At 34.3% G+C, this 21,969-nt stretch overlaps 1 protein-coding gene across 9 annotated transcripts in view; it reads right to left on the reverse strand.

Moving 5' to 3' along the window:
• Positions 1–21,969, reverse strand: part of TP63 (tumor protein p63) — a 233,155-nt gene that overhangs the window by 115,120 nt on the left and 96,066 nt on the right. For all 9 annotated transcript variants that reach the window (XM_081301289.1, XM_081301290.1, XM_081301292.1 and 6 more), the window contains 2 exons: positions 17,260–17,388; positions 16,341–16,473 (listed from right to left, as the gene is read on the reverse strand). In XM_081301289.1, coding sequence (XP_081157415.1) covers positions 16,341–16,473; positions 17,260–17,388 — 262 coding nt within the window. The remainder of the gene's footprint in view (positions 1–16,340; positions 16,474–17,259; positions 17,389–21,969) is intronic.

Consider the following 21,969-nt stretch of genomic DNA (forward strand, 5'->3'; position numbering starts at 1 on the left):
TTTTTTTTTTTTTTTTTTTTTTTTTTTTTTTGAGACTGGCTCTCACTCTTGTTGCCAGGCTGACTTCAAAATCCTGGGTTCCAGGGATCCTCCTGCCCCAGCCTCTCAAGTAGCTAGAACTACAGGTGCACACCTCCCTCCACAGCATTGATAAGTTCTTTATATTCATTATTTCATTTAGTTTTCACAATAATTATATTAATCCCATTTTAACAAAAGAAAAAAAAATATAAAGTGAGAAAGGAATAGTTACTTCTACACTCAGGTATTTCAACAGAGCCTAAAGTGTTTAGTCATTAAAATAATTCTCTGATAGTAAAATACTACTTGATTTTGTTTTATGCATTGGCATAGTGTATGGATTTTCTCATTTATGGGTTATTCTAAAAAAACCCTCTCATCTAGATTTGAATATTTATTATATAAATTATTTTATAACTGATAAAACTAAACTGGAGAGGTTAATCGTATATGTCAGGTCACACAATTAAATGATATAGAATTCATGACCAGAAATTAGGTCCAAAACTTTTAAAGCTCCTTTTCTATACAACAATCTGCTCATAAGAATATTTGAATCTGTATATCCTCTCCAGGTGTAATTCAGTTAAGAAATGTCGGTTTGTTTCTATTGCCCGGCAAACAATTTATTGTCTCCAAGTATATCTATAGTAAGCATTGATGCTAATAATTTTCCAAAAATTAGCTAATATTTAACTGAACTACTTCATAGATGAATATGGTTGGGTTTTTGACACTGTTAGGAGAGGAGCTAGAAATGGAAACCCAACTTCACATTGATTTAAAAGATGCTGAGAATTTTTCCAAAAAGAAAATTATTGAATAAGATTTCATCCATTGCCATTCAGATATTAAGCAGAGAAAGAAATTCAACAATGAATTGTTCCCATTTGTACTGTACAAATTGAGATTGATGCATTTTTACTTTTTTGTTCACTGAATTTAAATCACAAACTATCCCTATTTAGTTAGCAACTACACATAACCAGAATAAGAAAATATAATATGAGTCATTACTACTCAAGTGTTTTTTTTTTTTTTGGGGGGGGGGGTTGGACTGGATGAACAACTGGCTTAGAAAAAGAGAAGAAAAATTCGCTGACACCTCAGTTATTGCCCAAGATGCTATTATACAGTGAAGATAAATTTTGAAGCATATACTTCATAATCATTAAATTTATCAGCACAGATTAAGAATGATTTTATATTTGCATAAAAGCAAAACTTGATGTGGCAAGATTTGTTTCCATCTGCAATTTATATCTTTTGGTTCACATTTTATAATTTATTCATCTAAAGACACCAGCAAAGACAACACATACTTAATATTTTCATAAAATCACCCTAGGCTTCAAGGAGAAGGATCGAAAGAGGTGTGCAAGAGGAGAAAAGATTACAATAAGAGATTTTAATCCCTCTTAACCCAAAGAACAAATGCAACCCAGATAAAAAGTTTTCTCTTTAAAAGGAACAAGGCATCTGATGTCCTAAATGCTTTTGCTTTTGTTTTTGTTGTTTCAAAGTGGTAAGTAGGTTTCGGCATTTTTGTTTTAAGTCAAAGAAGAAATTTTGGTGTGCAACATTTACCACTTTTTTTTTTTAAACATGATTTATGCTTTTAGGGAGGTTCATTTTCAGAACTCTGAATGAGGAGACAGTCTGTAGAAAGACATTCCATTGAACTGGTTAGGCGAGTAGTTGTTTGGAAGGAACAGTGCCTGGGGCTTGCCAGGTAGATGGAGGCAGCAGGTTGGGAGAGCAACCAAAGGAGTTGGTTACTTCTCCTTTCACTAGCCCCAGACAGTATTCAAGGCTGTGACTAATCTTCATTGGGGTAATCCTTTGCCACCCACCCTACCTCCACAAAAGGCACAGATGAGGAAGGCTCATTTTCTCAGATATAAAAATGTTGCTTTTGTATTTAAGTTTTTGCAATACTCTTCCTCATTCCCACCCCAAGGATAGGAAGAAAAGAGCAACACAGTCACCAACTCTTTAGAGTCTATGCCTCACAGGTCTTACTTAGAAAAGGTTTTGTTTTACAATGTTTCATACAGGTTACACTGGTTTACATGTCCTTTTTTTTTTTTTTTTTTTTTCTTTTTGGATTGAGAATTGAACTCAGGGGTGCTTTACCACAGAGCTACATCCCCAAACCTTTTAATTTTTTTAATTTTTTTTTTTTTTTTTGAGACAATGGTCTTGCTAGGTTAGTTAGGAACTCACTAAATTGCTGATGCTGGCCTCAAACTTGTGACCCTCCTGCTTCAGTCTCCCAAATTGCTGGGATTACATTACTCATAATCCTTGAAAATGTACCAGTCATTGCCACTGAAACATAGGAGGAGTTCTAGTAAGATGGGATCGACAACTGATCATTACAGAGTAGGAAAGAACTGAGTCTTCACCTACCCCAACTCTCTGCTTTTACCATAAAGAAAAAGACCAGAGGGAGAAAGTACATGTCTATCAGTAGAAAACCTTCTGGGGACAGCAGTGTGGAGCCTGGAAGTCCTAGGCCAGTGCTCCCTCACTATACTTTATGACACTTTGCAACTGATAAAGTTTGAGTACCTTTAAAAACACAGGGACAGTATAAAACATAAATATCCAAACTGAAAGGAAAGAGAAAGAGAAAAAAAGATCCAAAGTGAAAAATGTTTCTTTCCCAGGCCAAAGGATCACCAAAGAGATGGATCTCGTACATGATGTGTTAATCCTTGAATTTCAAGAGAAGGAATTAATATACTGGGATATTTGTTTCCAGAAAGATTTTACCCCCTCCATATCTTTACTTTTTATTTTTCTATCAGGTCAGTTCCAAATAGCAAATTTGTTTCTTTTGCTAAATAGGCTTACTGTTGAAAAGCAAATAAAACATCTTAGTTAAATTGAAAGTTGGTTGCATCTATTTAATGCAGTAGCAGAGATGGTTTATACTGATTCCTTTCATCTAGCATACACAACATCACTAAATCTATAATGCACCAGTAAAGCTCTATCTAGTGAAAAATGGTCCGATATTCCACCCAGACATTTAAAAGAGAGGTCCACTTTTAAAAGCCACATGTTGTAAGGCCATCTAGTCTTAATTTGAAGGAAAGCAGGTAGCAGCATTCACTAGAACAAAGTGTTCTCGATTTCCCAGATGAATCATATGGGTTTTATTTTCAATTTAGTTTCTGTTTCATTATTCTGTACTACAGAGTACAAAATTCAAATGAGTAGAAAATTCAAATGTTAAAACACTTGCTCTTTTTCCACCTCTTTAAGAAGATGTGCCAAAAAATGACTTAAATAATATCTGTCAAGAGCTCCTACCTTCTTGGGAGGGTGGTAAATAAATGCAAGGAAATGAGCACTTTTGTTATCTATAAGTGAATTATAGGTCTTTCGAAAACCCAAAGAAAGTTTTAAAAGACAGAAAAGAATTAAGTTCACATCACTGCAGACAAGATATTTCTGATGAGCACTCCATGTCTACCAGTAAGGTGCAGAACCAAGGGAGCATCTTCAACGTCCCTCCCAATGAGAGATGAATGCTGCACAGAGGAAAAGTATGATATCCATGTACATGTGCATGTTTTTAAATATTTTTTTAACCTGGGGATGACTTCTATAATCCTTCCAATCGGGAATAATATCATAGCTGCTGGTTTCATCAGCCTTGTTTTATATCTCTATCTTAGCATTTTACCAATATGGTTATTGTTTCCTTGCTAATGAGATACACACCTGTATCTTCATGAGATTGAACACCACTTTGATTCCTTCTCTAAGAAATCACACATGTCTATTCTAGACAAATGTCGGGGAAGAAAAAATAGACAATAGGGCCTTATCCGACAAGAACAGTCAGCCAGAGGGACTTAACCCTAATCTCAGGACACCCACTTCTCTTCATAGGAAAGCATGAGAGAGCAGAGCACATACAAGCTCCTCCACACGATGATCAGCTCAGCAAGAATATCAGGTTGGAAGATATTACCATTTTCCTCAGACTGACATCCAACTGAACTTTGTCTATGCCCACACTCTTTGTCATGCTTATAGAGTTCAAGCCAATCCTCAATCCCTTACACAATTTATCATATTCGTGTCTATATATTGGCTGGGGCCTCAAACTGATAGCCTACATTATGTGTTCTGTGTGTCCAGGAAACTTTAAATTGCTCTAAAGGAGTCAAATATTTTTCAATTCTTTCTAAGCATTACTATTTCTTGTTCTCTTACCCTTAGTTTTTCATACAGTCTTAAATGATTCTCTCTCCCTAAAAGAACCCCTTGTTCATTCTTTTTCAAATGACCAAATTATTTCCTGTACTTTCAAAAGAAATGATCATCCTGCTAAACATTACACTTATATTTTCCTCTGATGCTTAGTATTTTCTATCATGATAAAAGTTGTTTGTATAACCTCCTGTCCCATTATAAACTAGGTGGGTGTTTAGAAGCAGAATAGCAGAACTTTATCTCTGATCACTTGTTCATTTCCCATATCATCTAAAGTATAGCAAGCATCAAATGCTAGCTGCATGCAGGGCCATTGAGCTGAGTATTGCCAATAAGTATCATTCATATACAATTTAACATGAATACTGTCCCCAAATTTAGGCAGTTAAACAGTTGTTGTACATGATCAAACTCGGGTCTATTGTTCAATGACGGGTGCTCAATTTTTGTCTTTTCTATTCATCCTTCAATATTTAAGCATTAGATATTTTCCTGGGTACAATCACTTGAATAATTAATCATTAAGCCCATTAACTTCATATCTGTGCCCCCCCCCACCAACTTGAAGTTTTAGACAGAGATAAACTCTGCTCTTTTATTTAAGCCTTGCATCCCCTTCCAGAAGGTCTTGAACTTTGTAATCAGTAAATGCTTATTGAATTAACAGGAACATAAGCTTGACATTTTAGCTTCTTCTTTTTTTTTTTTAACCAGGGGAGAGATTTTTTATTTTTATGTAGATATCTACAATTAAGAAAATGAAATTATAAAAATTCATTTACTATTCTGCAGGCTCAGCAGTAGAGTACCTGCCTAACAGGTTCAAGACCTGGGTTCAATCTCTATCCAGTACTACACTAAAATATCAAAACTTGCTTATAAAGACACATATAGCCAAATACTTCAAACACTTAATAAATACATATAAATATTTCTCCTAGTTACATTTACCTTTTAATTTTCTTTTTTTTTTCCCTTTTGAGACAGGGGTCTTATTATATGGCCTAGGCTGGTCATGAACTCCTGGGCTTAAGTGTTTTCTCCTCCTCAGTCTCCTGAGTAGCTGGGACTACAGGCGCTTGCCACCTAGCTTTACTTATTTATTGTCTAAGTGGCATAACCCAGTGAGTCCTTGCACATGTTTTTAAATGAATCACAGATAGAAATATTTAAAGTAGAGACTGGCCAAAACTTTCTTTTTTGTCATTACAGCTGCATGTCCTTGGCCTACTTACTTCTCAAAGCCTGATTGTCTTACCTATAAAAACTGGCACTAAATAATGATTGTCTTAGTGATTCTACAATACCATAATAAACTGGAGGGCTTGCAGAAAGACTGCTGCTCTACTCTTTCTCCAGTTTGATTCCAGATCTAAAATAGTACCCAAGAGGATAATTAATGTTCCTGCCCCTGGTTCTGAGGCCACATTTTGATAACCACTGAATTAAACTGGGTAGAGGTCTATGCAACTTTTGCTTTCATTATCGTGCTAAGATTTAAAGCCAAGTATATAGGCACATCCAATTCTGGTCTTAATCAGAAAAAAAAAATACATACTTCCTTATGTTATGATATCAACAATAACTAAATAACATCATCATCACCATCATAATTACATATAAGTTTTTGTGAGTTCTGAGATCTGAACAAACACAAGATTATGCTGATTTTCAAAAGAAGTATGTCTACTTCAAAACTGATTGCAGTTTGAAGAAAACTCAATTTCATCTAGTTTCAAATGGGAAAGGATGGCCTAGTTCTATTTTATCGCATGTCAACACATCTTCAAGTAGTACTTTATTATTTATAAAACTCCAAATGAAAATCTATACAATTTTCATTTTTATTCATATATTAGTAATTATCATACTTAGAACTAATAATTCACTATTTCTAAATATTCATATTCTAAAGGGACAGCAATCATTACCACTGAGGACTTGGCCTCATGTAAGATATTGTGCTGCTTTACCAGCCTTATCTCAATTCTCAAAATAACTCTTACACAGGATGTAACCAGCATCATCATTTTAATTTGCAGATGAGGAAACAAGGCTCAGAAATATCTTGTCATTTTTCCAACATCAGCAAAATAGTGAATGTTAGGTTTGGATTTGGACATAGGTAGTCTGTCATCTACCTATAGAACATAGGTCTAGAAAAAACAGAGAACTGGGTTTAACTCTGGGTTTCTTTCAAATTTTATCAGAAGTGTTGGAAAACTCACGAGTAATATTGATTTTCCTGACTTTAAAGAAAGGCTGGGCTAGAACTAGAACAGGTATGGAGTTCTTAAATATAAAATTGTAGAGTTTTCCAAGTTTTGTAGACTGAAACTACATTTCCTTGCTGAAGGAAAGAACAGGTGACTAAAAGGAGTAGTACTACTTCAAACAAATCATATTCTTTTTAATCCAGTGTGTTAGGATTTCATTCTGATCAGTTTTTAAGAGGATGCAAGGTCAGAATCAGCCCCTGTGCTTCTGCTGAAATCCCTTTCTGTTTATCTGCCCTCTTCAACTTTGTCAATCTGGATGCATATGCACTGAGCCCAGTGTCTTAAGTAACATTGCTGTGGTTACACTAGAGACAGGTGTTAGGGGAACTATTTCCCTGGGGCTATCATTTCCAATTCTTCCTCCTCAAAAAGAGAGGGAGGGGACAGAAGGAAAGGGGTTGCTTTTCAGATTAAACACAGCGACTGCAAACACCTTCCCCTAGGCAATAAATTCTCTGCCAGTGTGTGCTACAGTTTACCCAAACACCAAAGCAAAAAGCAAACAGCCCCTTTTGTACGGGAAGAGCTGTCACCTGTCAAGTCGTATTTGTGAATTTCTAGAGAAAAGAAAAAAAAAGAAAACCCTTTCCCTTATTTTATTAAGCAGTATGTTTGTTCAAGGTTTGAAATGCATACCTGTGTTTAAGGTAAAGTCCCTGAGTTGGCACTCTGGAACAAAGTGATGCTTTTCTATTGGCTATGCTATACAAAGAACAGAACAGAAAAAGTCTGCTCTTAAGGAGACACTGAACTTAGTCTAAACAGTATATAGTGAGCTATCTCATAAGAGGCATAGGTAATTACAATTCCATTTCACAAAAAGCAGAGGGCTTTTGCTATGTGGAAAATGTTTTCTTGTTTGTATGTTTTATTTATATTCATAAATTAAATAACAAAGCCTACGTAGGGCAAATTATGTTTAAATGATACTAGTCAAGGAGTAAGGGTGCTAAAAATAAGGTTTAAGAAATGCTAGGAGGAAAAGGAGAAAATGTTATACCATTGCAATGTTCAAGGTTACTCTGAGATGAAAGCTTGGAAATACACTTTGTTCCTTTCACCCTATCTTTTCTTATAATATTCCCATCCCAGATAGGTTTGTTCACTCTGCAAGTAGATGTTCCATTGCCAAGAGGTCTTACCCATTTTCAGCCAAAAATACTATCCATACTAGTTCTTTAGACACATCTTTGATTTCAGTAAAAGGTATGTCTAAAGGGATAATTTTATCTTGATGAGCAAATGACCAGTTGAATTATCCAATAACCTAGAAGTAAGTTTTTGGTACTGGGGATTGAACCAAAGATGCTTTACCACTAAGCAACATTCCCAGCTCTTTTTATTTTTCATCTCGAAAGAGGATCTCATACGTTTTTTAGGGACTTGCTAAGTTGCTGAGGCTGGTCTCCCACTACTGGGACTACATGTGTGCACCACACATCTGGAGTATTTGCCTCTTTAAAAAAGACACTGTAGAACAAAAACTGATGTCAAGTCTGTGAACATTGTTGCACAGTTAGTGGAAGTGTAAATAGATAATAATAATGAAGGATAAAAAAACTTATGGAAAAAAAATGGTATGATTGGTGTTCATACAATTTTACCAAATATTTATACCTTTAAGTATCCAGTGTAAGCAAATACTCTGTACTTAAATACTTCTCTTATACATCTATGTAGATCAGTTAAAATTTAAAACACATTAAAATTAAATTAAGATTAGTAAATGAGAAAAAGGTGTCTATCATATAATGTAATTAAAAGGAGCATATTTGCAAAATTTATATAAGACATAATTCCAATTATGTTTTGTAAAATCTCTTTTAGGAAAATTTCTGGAGAAAAACTAGTGTCCATAATTGTTTTAATATAGCTAAGTGAAAATGCTTTGCATACTTCGAAAGTTCTTTTTAATTGTACTGCTTTTATAATCAGAAAACTTTGTTGATCTATATTTCATTTTAAAAAATACCTATTGCCTTTTTTAAAGAATTTGTATAGAATTAACACAAACAGATAACTGATAACAAAAATAACATTTTTTTCTTGACTACATATTTATATTCCAGGAGCTTTGAATAAAATAAATCAATAAAAAAATCAAAATTATTTCATAATATCTAAGGTAGATATTATACTGATCTGTACAAATGAGGAAAGACAAGTTCATAGAGATTATTAATGTTTCTCAGCTAAAACTGTGAGTCTAACTCCAGTGTGTCTAATTCCAGTATGTCTAACAACAAATTCCATTAGCCTTATAATAAATGTAAGGTATTCACCAAAAATTTTAAAAGTTTAGTTGATTCTACCCACAATGAATTCTAGTGGTTGCCTGGATTGTCAGAAATGAATGACATGAATCATGAGGGAGAAATAGAGAATGCGAAGAGGAATGAGAGAAGGTACAGGAGGAACAAAGGGAGGGTGACCTTGGTGGTATAAGTGTAGCTCTGGAAGCTTGATGGAGACCATGGTAGGAGGAAAAGGAAAACAGAGATGCCCTCCATAGAGTGAGCTCTTGATATTGGTGTCAGACTTACAGCTGGCTAACACTGCACATGTCAGAAGCCAGGATACTTATCACAGAAAAATGGCTACTGTATGTATTATATGTGGGGGAACCAGGGGTAGACATGTGGAGAAGGAGATTTAGGGTGTTTTAGTGACTCACACAGTGGTATGGTTAACTAGCTTCTTGTTAATCCAGTGTGCTAGGATTTCATTCTGATCAGTTTTTAAGAGGATACAAGGTCAGAATCAGTCCCTGTGCTTCTGTGGTTAAGTTAAAATAATGTTTCGTGAACTACTGAAAAATACTTTATGTTTTTAGAGCATTTGCTTAATATATATTTGAAGACCACAATGTATCAAATGAAGATTTATAACTATTATGATATGTATCTCTAATATTAGAATGTATCTATAGGTGTGGTTCAGTTGAATTATGTGTGACTGAATGTGTGTGTATGTGTGTGTGTGCATATGTACACATACAGAGGGAAGGTGATTTAATCAGCTCTTTTTTGCTACTGTGACTAAAAATCCTGCCAGAACAATGTTGGAGGAGGAAAGTTTATTTGGGGGCTCATGGTTTCAGAGGTCTCAATCCATAGAGAGATGGCTCCACTCCTTAGGGCTCAAGGTAAGGCAGAATATCATCGCAGAAGAGTGTGGCAGAGGGAAGTGGCTCACATGATGATCAGGCAGCAGAAAGAGATTCCACTCACCTGATACAAAATACAGACCCCAAAGCATACTTTCAGGGACCCACCTCCTCCAGCCACATCCTACCCATCCTTAGTTACCTCTTAGTTAATCTCATCAGGGGATTAATTCACTGATTGGGTTAAGGCTTTCATAACCCAATCATTTCTCCTCTAAACTTTTTCCATTGCCTCACACATGAGCTTTTGGGGGACACCTCACATTCAAATCATAATAGAGGGAAGGAAGAGAGGTATTGAAGGTGATGTTAATAAAATTTGGATCACTTCAAATTTCAGCAAAAGAGAGCTTTGGCTTGGTTTATGGTCCTGCTGAGAAAATATAGCATTATTTTCTTTGAAAGAAAAATTTCACTTTGATAAGCAAAAGAATAAATGAGGCTGCATATTTTTTTTGGTACTGCCCAGTACAAGGAAAGAGCAATGGCACTGATAAATACCCTACTCAGTAAAATAGATTATAATTATTCAAATGAGTTCATTACTTTGACAGTTGAAAGTAAAAATTATAACAGTGGCTGGTGTGATTTTCAATGTATGCAAATGTAATATGAATGACAGCTATAATACAAAGGGAAAAGAATGATGCAAATGACATTATGCTAATGTTTCCCCATTTCATTTGATATTGTAAGATATTAATTTTCTATAGATTATGGAATATTGATAATAAATATTATAAAAGTATGAATATTGAGATCACTAGAGTAATCACTAAAAATATGCATAATGATATAGCCAAAAAACAGAGTAGATAAATTAAAATTGAATATTAAACATAGGGCTGGGGATGTGGCTCAAGCGGTAGCGCGCTCGCCTGGCATGCGTGCAGCCCAGGTTCGATCCTCAGCACCACATACAAACAAAGATGTTGTGTCCGCCAAGAACTAAAAAATAAATATTAAAAATTCTCTCTCTCTCTCTTTCTCCTCTCTCACTCTCTCTTTAAAAAAAAAAGAATATTAAACATAGATCAAGTAATTTAAAAAGGCAGAATAAATGGAAACAGAAGAATAACAGAGGCAATTAATAAAAAACAAACAAATGATAGTCCTAAAATATCCATATTGATAATTACATTATATATAAATGATGTAAATACATTAAATTAAAAGACAATGATTGTCAGAATACATGAAAATGATCCAAATATATATTTTGTAAAAAAATCATTTTAAATATAATGTTAAAAGCACATTAAAATTAAAAACATGGAGACAATATTTATCATGAAAAAAATCAAAAGAAAGATTTGCTCTATTAGTATTAACAAAAACAAAGTCAACTTGGGAGAAAAGCACATTATCATAAATAAATGAAAATACTATGAAATAATAGCAGGGTCAATTCATCATTAAGATATAAGCTTAAACATGATATATCCAATGACAATGCTTGGATATACACTTTAAAAAAACAAAACTAAAAGACTTGAAAGAAGAAAGAGAAGATCCATAATTATAGTCAAAACCTTCAACACTCTTTTCTCAGTAGCCAATAAAATGAATAGACATAAAATAAGAAAGGATATAGAAAAACTGCACAATGACATAAACTAACTGAATCCAATTGACATTTATAGAACTTTCCATTCAATATAAGCAAAGTATAGTCTTTTCAAGTGCCTGCCATTATTTCCTAAAATAATCTACATCCTGACTCATGAAACAAACTTTAACACATTAACAAATTGAAATCATAGGAAGTATGCTTTCTGATCATAATGAAAGCAAAGTATGTTAGTATGGAAAGATAACAGAAAAATGTCCAAATGCTCAGAAATTAAATGACATGCTTCTAAATATTAATGGGTCAAAATAGAATTCTCCACAAAAATTAGAAAATATTTTAAAATGAACAAAACTGAAAATTCAGAGTATCAATATTTATTCGAAACAGCTAAGTGAAAACTTTCTTGAAATCAATGTTGAACTTTGTGAGAAAGAAGAAAAATCTCAAAAATATAAAATTCTAATTTAAGAAGTTGAAAAAGAAGATCCCAATAAGTCCAAAGGAGGTTAGGAAATCTGATCAGAAATAATGAATTTGAAAAAAGAAAAACAACCGAGAAGAAAAGAGAAATAAAAATCTGAGGTATCCTTAAAAGATAAATGAAATTGATGAATCTCTGGTAAGACTGGCAAAGAAAAGGCAGGTTACTAACATAAGAAATGAAAATAGATAATATCATTATAGATCTTACAGACATTAAAGGGATCAGAAAGGAAAATTCCAAATAATTATATGGACATGCATTAACAACTCTGATTAATTGATTTCTCAAAAGTCACAACTTATCAAAACTCACCCAAGATAAATAATCTCAATACAGTCCTATACTATTAAAGAAACTAAATTCATGCCAGGTACAATGGTGAGTCCCAGCAATGCAGGAGACTGGGGCAGGAGAATCATGAGTTCAAAGCCAGCCAACAGATTAGTGAGGCACTTAGCAACCTAGCAAAACCCTGTCTCTAAATAAAATATGAAAAAGGGCTGGGGATGTGTCTTAGTGGTTAACCACCCCTGTGTTCAATACCAAACAAACAACAACAAAAAAGGAAACTGAGCTCCCCCAAAAGGAATCTTAAGCCCAGACTGTTTGTTTGGTGAATTTCATCAAATGTGAAAAACAAATAAATAAATATCAACATTACACAATCTAAAAAAAAAAGAAAGAAAAAAAAAGATACTTCACTCAAAATAGAAATTCAGAAATCACACTGTAGAACATGAAGAATAGGATCTCTAGGATTAAAATGACTACAAATCATTACTAATATCATCTCTCAACGGTGGGATTGACACTTGCTTTGAACCATGGTTTTTTCACCTATCTTTCAAAGTCTGAAGCTCTGGGATCTAAAACAGAATTCTGTCACATCATTTTAGTTACCACAGATGGTGCTGCAGCAAAACTTTCATTTCTCTGTGTGTGTGGCATGCTCATTTGAGTCCATGCACATAAGCATATGTGTGTTCGAGTGTGTCCTTTATATCTTAGTTGTTTTATGGAATGAATACCTAGGACTGGAACTTAATGGCCAAAGGGAAGTTTCTTAAAAATTAAATAAATTAGAATGGACAAATTACCCTCCAATATATCAATTTATGCTCCCACCAAGAATGAAAAGACTATTTTTCAGCAATCTCACCAGCATTAACTATTATCATATAAACCTTTGTTGATCAGAGACATATGAGAAATATGTCATTGTTTCAACCCATACAATTTTTATTAGTTGAGAAGTTGGAAATATTATGTCCATTTAACCTTTGTATGTTCATCATGTGTAAATTACCTATACCCGTTGCCTATGGGGGAAATTCAAATTCCTCGTTAATTTTTAAACATTCATTTTATTAGGGTTGTTAAACCTTTATCATTAATTGTAATTTTTAAAATTTATATTATTTTTATATACACAATTTTTAGCCAGATTTTTTTCAGTCTTATCGTTTAAAACTTCCAAGCTTCACATTATATATTTTTATAACAATAGTTACCACATTTGGACTACTTTTCCCCTTTCCAATTTTGATCAATTTTAGTCATATTTCAAGGTCTAAATACAAATCACCATCTCTTTAAACTATTGCCATTCTTTCTCTGGTAGACTAACTCATTACTTTTTAATGTATCTTTTTAATATACACATATACCTGAGTAGCTTTTGTAGGGAATTTTATTCACATTTGCCTTTAATGCTGCATTCCCGCCTTTGTAAAGTAAGAGACTATGATTTTTTCATCTGCACATAAACATCACAGCATACAGTAGGTGCTAATTAGTTACTGTGGTTACACCAGTATGCACGACTGAAATCATGTAAATTTTGTGTCATTTAAGAGGCAGGGTATTATGCTAGGTGCTACAGCCTAAGCCTTTCCAGATATCTGGTTATTGACCTGTTGATATGTAGAAGTAAAGGCCCTTCACATTTATCTGGAATCATGCAACAAGAATTTGCAAAAATAGATCATGTTAGATAATTACCACTCAACTTCCTAGGGAAAAATCTAACATGTTTTAAAAGGTTTTCCTCCATGTGCAGGAAATATACAAATGCAAAAATTAAGAGTTATGTGGCCAGTACCAATCATTTCAAGTTGTTCACCTTTTGAAGATAGGATAGTCAGGCTTACACATATTACAAGTAATATAAAGCTGAGATATAAAGTAATTTATTAGGTGATAGACTCAAAAACCAACAAGGCCTTGAAAAGATAAATTAAAATAGGATTGTTTGAGACACCTTTGTTTACTGTCCCCAAGAATTTCGTTTTCAGTGACATAGAACAAGACACAAAGACAATTCCCTATAATTCATTTCAACTCTCCCTTGCTAATCAGAATAAAACATTTGTGATTCCATCATGACTAGTTATTATGGTAAAGTTTATATGAAAAATCAACGCAAAATGGAATGAATTTCCCAATGTCAATATTTCTGTCATTAATAAGCTGACACGTCTTTTCATGTTCAAGGGCTGAATTTCTTGCATAGGAAGAGAATGCTTGGCTGAGATTCCCAACTTAATAAAATGTTCTACTGATGAGGAAATTAATTTATGTGCAGATTTTGGAAACTATTTAGCAAATGTACACAGAAAAGTGAAAATCTGCTATTAAGTAATGGAAGAAAAAATCCTCACATCCTTTGTAGCAACAGGCTAGAATGATGAGGAAAAAGGTGGCTTTTAATTTACAAACAGTAAAACTAATTAATAGTATCCTGAGCAAGAAATGTCTCAGTTCTTTGGAGACAAAATCAGCGCCACCACAGATAGGCAAGCTCCTCTTTTCAGTTAAGTTCATTCTTGCTCTAATTTCATATACCTTTCCATACCATTGCCCCAAGCGCCCTATTTTGTTTCCTTCACCCTATTTCATTTTTTTTCCAGCTGTTTCTGAATTCCCTATTATAGGGACCTACTATATAACCTCAAGCACTAGGCATGATGAAATATGGCCCCTGACCTTTATAAACAGAGAAATCAACAATTCAGACTGGTTGGGATGTATATGAAAGGGATTCACAGAGAAGGAGGATGATGAATAGGACAATGAAGGACAGATAATAATTGGATGGAGAGAAGAAAAAAATGGAAATGGTATTTTCAGGGAGAACATTTCCAAGAATACAAAGAAGTTAAAAACAACATGACACTTTAAGAAACCACATGATTCAGTATGTAAAAAGATAATAATAATAGAAATAGAACCTTAAATGCTTGTGATCCTCCACTTTAAACTTATAAGTCTTTACCTACTTCTATGAATCCAACAATAACAGTGGAAAATCTCAACAGAAAATACAAAGACAGTTTTGCCAAAGTAGGTACTACCCATCAAAATGCAATATTTTATGTGAACTGGGAATATCCTAATTTTAAGTTTCTGTCAGTCAAATAAGAGTTTACACATCTTCATGTTCACTTATAATGCATCCAAGACCCTGAGTGACCTAACACTTGGAATTATCTGACAACTTCAGTAGTCCAAAGATAACTGGGAACAAATCTGTATTGAAATGAAAAGGGCCAATGACATAATGTATTTTTCCTACATCAACTTAGCCACAAAACACCACTGTATTTGTAGAGTTATGTTACTGCTTTCTGTGTTTGGTTGTTTCCTCTTTCCTTTTTCTACTTTACTTTTTCCCAATATTAAGAAGTACATTCTATGCCCCAAAAAAGGTGTATAGTGAAAATTCCAATAAAATCTTATTCTGAGTAAAACATACAAGGCATTTTCTAAGACATTCTCATTAACTATGTCAATAGGCACTTTAGGACACTCCACACTCTTTCCTAGCTCTTTCCCCTGTTTTTATAGAAATTTTAAGAGCAGGATTTATATTATAAATAAATGATTTTTAAAAGAGAAGAAAATCCACTAGCACTATTTACTGCATAAATGCAGTCAATTTCATCTAAATCACCTACACATCTCAGAAGAGTATTTTGTTATCATTAACCCATTATATTCCTTAGCTTGTCTGGGAGTTATGTGACATTTAAGATAACTATTTCATAAATGAGAAACTGAGGCCTATGGTTATGAGTGACTCAGTTGTAAATCCAGGAAAAGCCTATCTTTATCTCAGTTATCTTCTTTCTTCTTATTCTGTTACCAGGTAATTAAATATCTGTTTATGCATAGAATTGACTTTCTCCTTTTTCATCACTCAATCCCCAATACCAAAAAAAAAAAAAAAAAAGTCCAATGAGAAGGGTTGTTTGCTATAGTGGAAAGTACCCTCGAATTAGATCTAGATGCTGTCTCTACCATCTGGTAAATCTTGAGTAGTGTCATCTGCTCTAAATTGGGATTGACATTAGGAACAACTCATAAAATATACAAAGGATTCTTTCCAACCTCCTCCCCACACATTGTAAAGAGTTATGCAGACCCAGAATCCACAAACTACTACTAATCATGTCTTGGCTGAATAGATTAGTTCTTTCCAATGTTCTATTCAGATCTACCTCTTTAGATGCCTTTAAAAAACAGGATTTATAGAATTGAGTAAAGCATGGCCTACTGATTAAAGAGGAAACCCAGGCCACTCACCCACATGGGGTCACTGAGGTCCGAGTCTTGCATGCGGATACAGTCCATGCTAATCTCAATCTTGTTTGTTGCACCATTTTCTGATGGTTCATCCACAAAGTTCAAGTCAATGGGCTGAACTGAACATATAGGCCTAACATAATAGAAAGAAAAAAATGTGTATTAGCCAATGGGAAGGGACTAAAATATAATAACCAGGCTGGTAGGAATGAGTGCTTTCTACTTCAAAGTTTGCAAGGCTCACTATTTGCTGAGAGTCAGAAGAGTCTGAATCCTGACTCAACCTTTACCAGATAGATAATTTCAAGCGGTTCAAATCTAAATCCTATTTGTTAAATGGGAATCATGACCCCCGCACTCCTCAAAGAATTGCTGGATGGAATGAAGAACAGAAGAGATGGATCAATGATAAAGTATTTTATACCCTATCCTGCATGTCCTCAGTGCTCTGATATTCTCCTCAACTACCTCCTTATTTTTTCCACTTATTCAAACCTGCTTTTAATAAAAAACTAGTAATATTTTTTCATAGCAAGACAATAATGATCAACAAAATTGGGCGTTTTACCTTTCTAGGCAATAACTACTTTGTAACATTGGATAAGTCTTCAAGACAAAGGAGTAGATTTTGAGCACCAGAGAGACACTACAGAAGTGATTTTGGGTAATTCAGGAGATCTTTTTAGATTTTCCAAAAATTTCTCTCTTTAGAATAATAATGATCTTTTGGTATTGGAAACTGAACAAACAACCACAGGGTTTGAACACAGAGATAATATTGGAGGCAAGCAATTTTCCTGACAACATTAATTTTTTACTAATTCTAGAAACACACCCTAGTGAGTTATGTTTGCACTATCCACATTTACCTATATTTAATGGTTCAAATACAATGTAATCTTGCTTATTTGATACTTACTGTTCCAGAAAATCCCAGATATGCTGGAAAACCTCTGGACTGAGGAATTCACTTGTCTGTGTGCTCTGGGACATGGTGGATCGGTAATAACTTTCTTTCCAAGAGAAATGTGCTGGGGTTTCTACAAAGCTTAAAAGGACAAAAATGAAGCTAGGATTATATTTCTGCATTTTTGATATAGGATATTTAAATTAAAGCATATTGTATCAAAACATCAAGGAAGTCTATAAAATCACACAGGTATACATAGTACATTTTTCGAGTTGCACAATGATGTTTCTTTAGGAAGCACTGTGGATCCATTTGGCTATAGAATCAGACTGACTTCCCATGCTAGACAATCAAGCCTTTTATCAAATTCATCTTTCTTAATTAATAATGTTATTATGTGTTATCGTTCCCCGATCCAACATCTGTGTTCTGCAGATTTAAAAAAGAAAATAAACATTCCCTCATTAAATTTGACAGCAAATCTGACCTATCATTAAACCCATTTTATAAGTGTCTCAACTGCTTATCCTGCCTCCAGCAGCTAAGAAGTAGAATCAGAAAATAGAAAAGAGCTCAGAGAACTTCACCTTCAGGTTAATCATCCCTCTCATAACTAAAACCTTAGCATCACACTCAAGGACAATAAACTCAAACTTCTGGACGGAAACTTTCACTTTTAATCACTAGCTTCTTTGATATGTGTGTGTGTGTGTGTGTGTGTGTGTGTGTGTGTGTGTAGGTGGTATTTCTAAATTGGAGTTTAGAATTCTATGTTAGAAAAAGGGATAAGCAAGCAATTGAACACTTTGCAAATTAATAACATTTTTGTTTGCTTCATTTTGCTCCTGGATCTTCATATTTTTTTACTTAAGTATTTTTTTAAACTCTCACTCCCACACATCTGAAGTGAAACACCAGGTTTCTCAGGTAACGCAGTCTCCAAATCCGAATATTTACATCTGAATATTTATGTGCAAATCATCTTAATAGTGATTAACTGCAATGATCAGTGGACTGATTTTTACCCCAGGACAAAATTAGCTAAGCTTTTAATCATTATTGCTCATATTATAAAGAGTCATAGTATCCTAAGACAGTTAATCATCATCTTAAAATTTCAAATATATGTTATGGTCTAGTAAGAGAAGATAATAATATTGGATTTATTAATAATGATTTCTAAGCTACCTGAAACAGTGCATTCATCTGCTCAAATTACATATATAGAGAACACCTATTATTTTCCAGGAAGCATCATGGATATTAGAAATAAAAAGTGAATCAGGAATGTCTCACACCTCTGGGAAGTCACAGTGTAGAAATAAGGCAGGAAAACAAGCCTCTGATAAAATGGTTAACAGTATAGCTGGTACTGGGAAAACATAAAAATTGAGTATATAACCTTATCTGCAGGACCAAGGAAATTATCAGATGATTAGGAGAAACTAGCCAGGCCAGGTAAGAACCAAAGGTATGGAGTGGGCATTGTGTAGCAATAGCATAAACAAAATACTAAAATGGAAAATAGTTTGGTGAATGTGAGAAAATGTCAAGTGACTCTATGTTAGTAAGGTACAAAAGTTTGGAACAGATAATGCTGCAGGATGGAGCAACAGAGAAACGTAGAAACAGATGCTATCTTAAAAAGTATTTGTATAATTCAATACTTGTATTGAAAGATATATTTAAATGAACGTTTTGAGATAGCTGTATATTTGCATGTAGTTATAATAAATAAAAACACAGAGAGGTGTCTTGTATCTTTTAGCCAGTTTTCCCAAGGGCAACATCTTGTAAAACTATCATACATATCACTACATGATAATGACATTGATAAAATCCACCAATCTTATTTAGGAATCCTTAGTCTTATACTCATTGTATGGTGTGAATTTCATTCTATACAATTTTATCACATATGTAGGGTAGTATATCTACCCCCATGCTCTTAAAGGATTTAATGCATGAGATGGACACACATTTAGAATATGCTCTGCATTGATCCATGTGGAAGATCTATGGAGGAAGGATTTATATAGCATGACAGTTCAAGGCTAAAGTGGGTTATTTAAGAGGTTGTTTTACCAACCGAATTAAGATAATAGTAGCATAGAATCAACATGGGTGGAGAAGTTGGAGACAAATTAAATCATTAGTAAAAAGGGTTAAATAAGTATGGGTTTGTTACTGTTGGAGAGAAATGAAATAGTCAAGCATGTTTCCAGCTTTTTTGAACAGAGGGACTGATGATTCCACTGAAGACAGTTTGAAAATTTGGCTTGGAGAGGAAGGAGATGCTGAGTTGCATGTGGAGTTTGAGGTACCTATGGATATATAAAAAGTAAATTTGCCTGTTTAATAAATCTTAAACTTTAGGCAAAAGAATGGGCCTGATGTTTAGAAACAGAAGTCCTTATCACAGGATGAAAATGAATCCATGAAGGTGGACACAGTGATCTAGGCAGAATATCCAATGAGGAGAGGAGGGACCCCATTTGGAGAATCTACGACCTGGCTAACTAAGGAGTGTAGGGTCAAAAACAGTAATAAAGTTATCAACACTACCAAGGGATTTAAGAAGATAAGACCTGAAAAACAGATTTGACATGAAAAGACCATTAGCCACATTGGTACTAGTACTTTCTGTTTATTAATGATGGAACAAAAATTTCAGTGATTTGAGGGATATACAGAGATATAAAGAAAATGTTCTTTTTTCATTTTTTGTTTGTTATTATGAATGGACAGAATGCCTTTATTTGTTTATTTTTATGTGGTGTTGAGGATAAAACCCAGTGACTCATATATGCTAGGCAAGTGCTCTGCCACTGAGCTACAGTCCCAGCCCAAAGAAATGTTCTTTTGATACAGAGTTATTATGCCCAAAAAGGTAAATCAAAAAGAATGAAAAATTAAAAGATATTGGAAAGAAAAGGAATTTTGTGGAGAAGGATCTTGGAAGAGGCAGGCAGGAAGGAGTCGACGGCTTAAGTGGAGAATATGGTATTGAATGAAAACCCCTGGCTCCCTCATTCCAAGAGGAAGAAAAGAAGACAAGATGACATGTGGATTTATATGTTTTTATAGAAGACAAATAGAAGTCATGGCTGATGCCTTTAGTTTCTTGATGAGGCAGAAGGTAAGAAAAGTTAGCTGAAATGGTGGGGTCAGTCACTAAGTGGTTGAAAGAGAAAGGTAAGGGTTTAGGGTGGAGTTGATTAGGAAATGTGACTTTTTCATGGCCTCAGTGTTCTCAGTTCTGTGTTTTTCTCTGGTTTCTATCAGCTATTGAAGTAGGGAAAGACACAGGAGAAAGCACCATACCTATTATTCCTCTGAATAGGTTGTTAGGAAACTGAAATCTAGTATGGGGTCCAGACTTGGGGGGAGGGGAAGAGAAATGAGGACAGAAATGGAAGAAAGGGAACTAGAAGGTTTTATGAGGTTAAAGAACAGATATATAAGAGAATGAAACGAGAAAGTCAAATGATGAAAATGGAAGTAAGTGTCCCTCTCATGACCACAAATAGAAAATGTACCTATAATTAGAAGAGCATCTTGAAACCCACTATCTTTAAATTAAAGGGTAAGTTAATTTTATTTTTAGAAGCAGGGCAGACCTGATTTATGTACTGCAATTAGTAAGTAGAAAGGAAGTGGAAATTAATGTATTAATTACTGAAGTGAAAATTATAAAATACTTCGATGAAACTTTCAAATGTGTTTGATTTGCACTAACATTTATCTTTAGACTAAACTGAAGTAGAAATAGAAAAAAATAAAAGTAAAGACTGTTCCTAAGCAATGGTAAAAATGAATTATCCAAACCCCAGAATGCAAATCAACTTTCATGTGAGTAGTTATGTATATGACTCCCAAGTCCATTTCCAACACCCAAAGACCTAAACATCCAAAGCATCCAGGACCTTGCAGCCTAGCATCCAGGCAAGCAATCAAAAATAAATGGAGCAACACAAATTGGATTCTCAGCAATCGCATTATCCAGTGTGTGATTCCATAAGACAAATATAAGAGTCTTTAAGTTGGCAGATATTTAATTGTAGTTTCTAAAGAGATTGATAGTTAATGTGACCTAAGTCTTATATAACAAAAAAGCATGGAATAGATTCAAAAAGAGACAAACAGAAGACACTGTCGTGTTTTCTAGAGCAGAAGAGAGAAAGTCTTGGTTCCACAGCCACATGCCAATTCTTACACAGATCTCCACAGCAAAGTTCTGGTTGCTCCCTATGCCATTAATTTATGTGACTCCCACCCCATTTCTGTCTGATTCCCAAAGACCTTCCTTGTATTTAATGTCACTTCTAGCCAGCTATGAAACCTTGGGTGATCCCCTACACTCTTCTAATCTCAGCTTCCTAGAAAGCGACACAAGGGTGAGCATCTGTACCCTGCTACATTTCCACTCTACCCCGTCCTCAGTGCCCTCTTCTCCAAAAGCACTTCATAGACTCTTATTTGAACTATACTCTTTCTCCTTTGAACTTTCCCAAACTTTTGCTTTACCTCATCAATGCTAGTTTATTCTATTTTGCTTGTATAACAATTAATCTACTGTAGAGGATTTTAAGTAATTCGAGGATAAAATCCCTCTCAAATCTGTCTTATAGTTTTATGGCTGCTTGAGGCTCCGGTGGCATGACCAAGTTAGTTAATGTATTTGAACCTTGGTGTCTTCAACTCTGCTTCCTGCAGAGG

This window comes from Spermophilus citellus (assembly GCF_964194105.1).
Source record: "Spermophilus citellus genome assembly, chromosome: 7".
In the NCBI taxonomy this organism is placed as follows: Eukaryota; Metazoa; Chordata; class Mammalia; order Rodentia; family Sciuridae; genus Spermophilus; species Spermophilus citellus.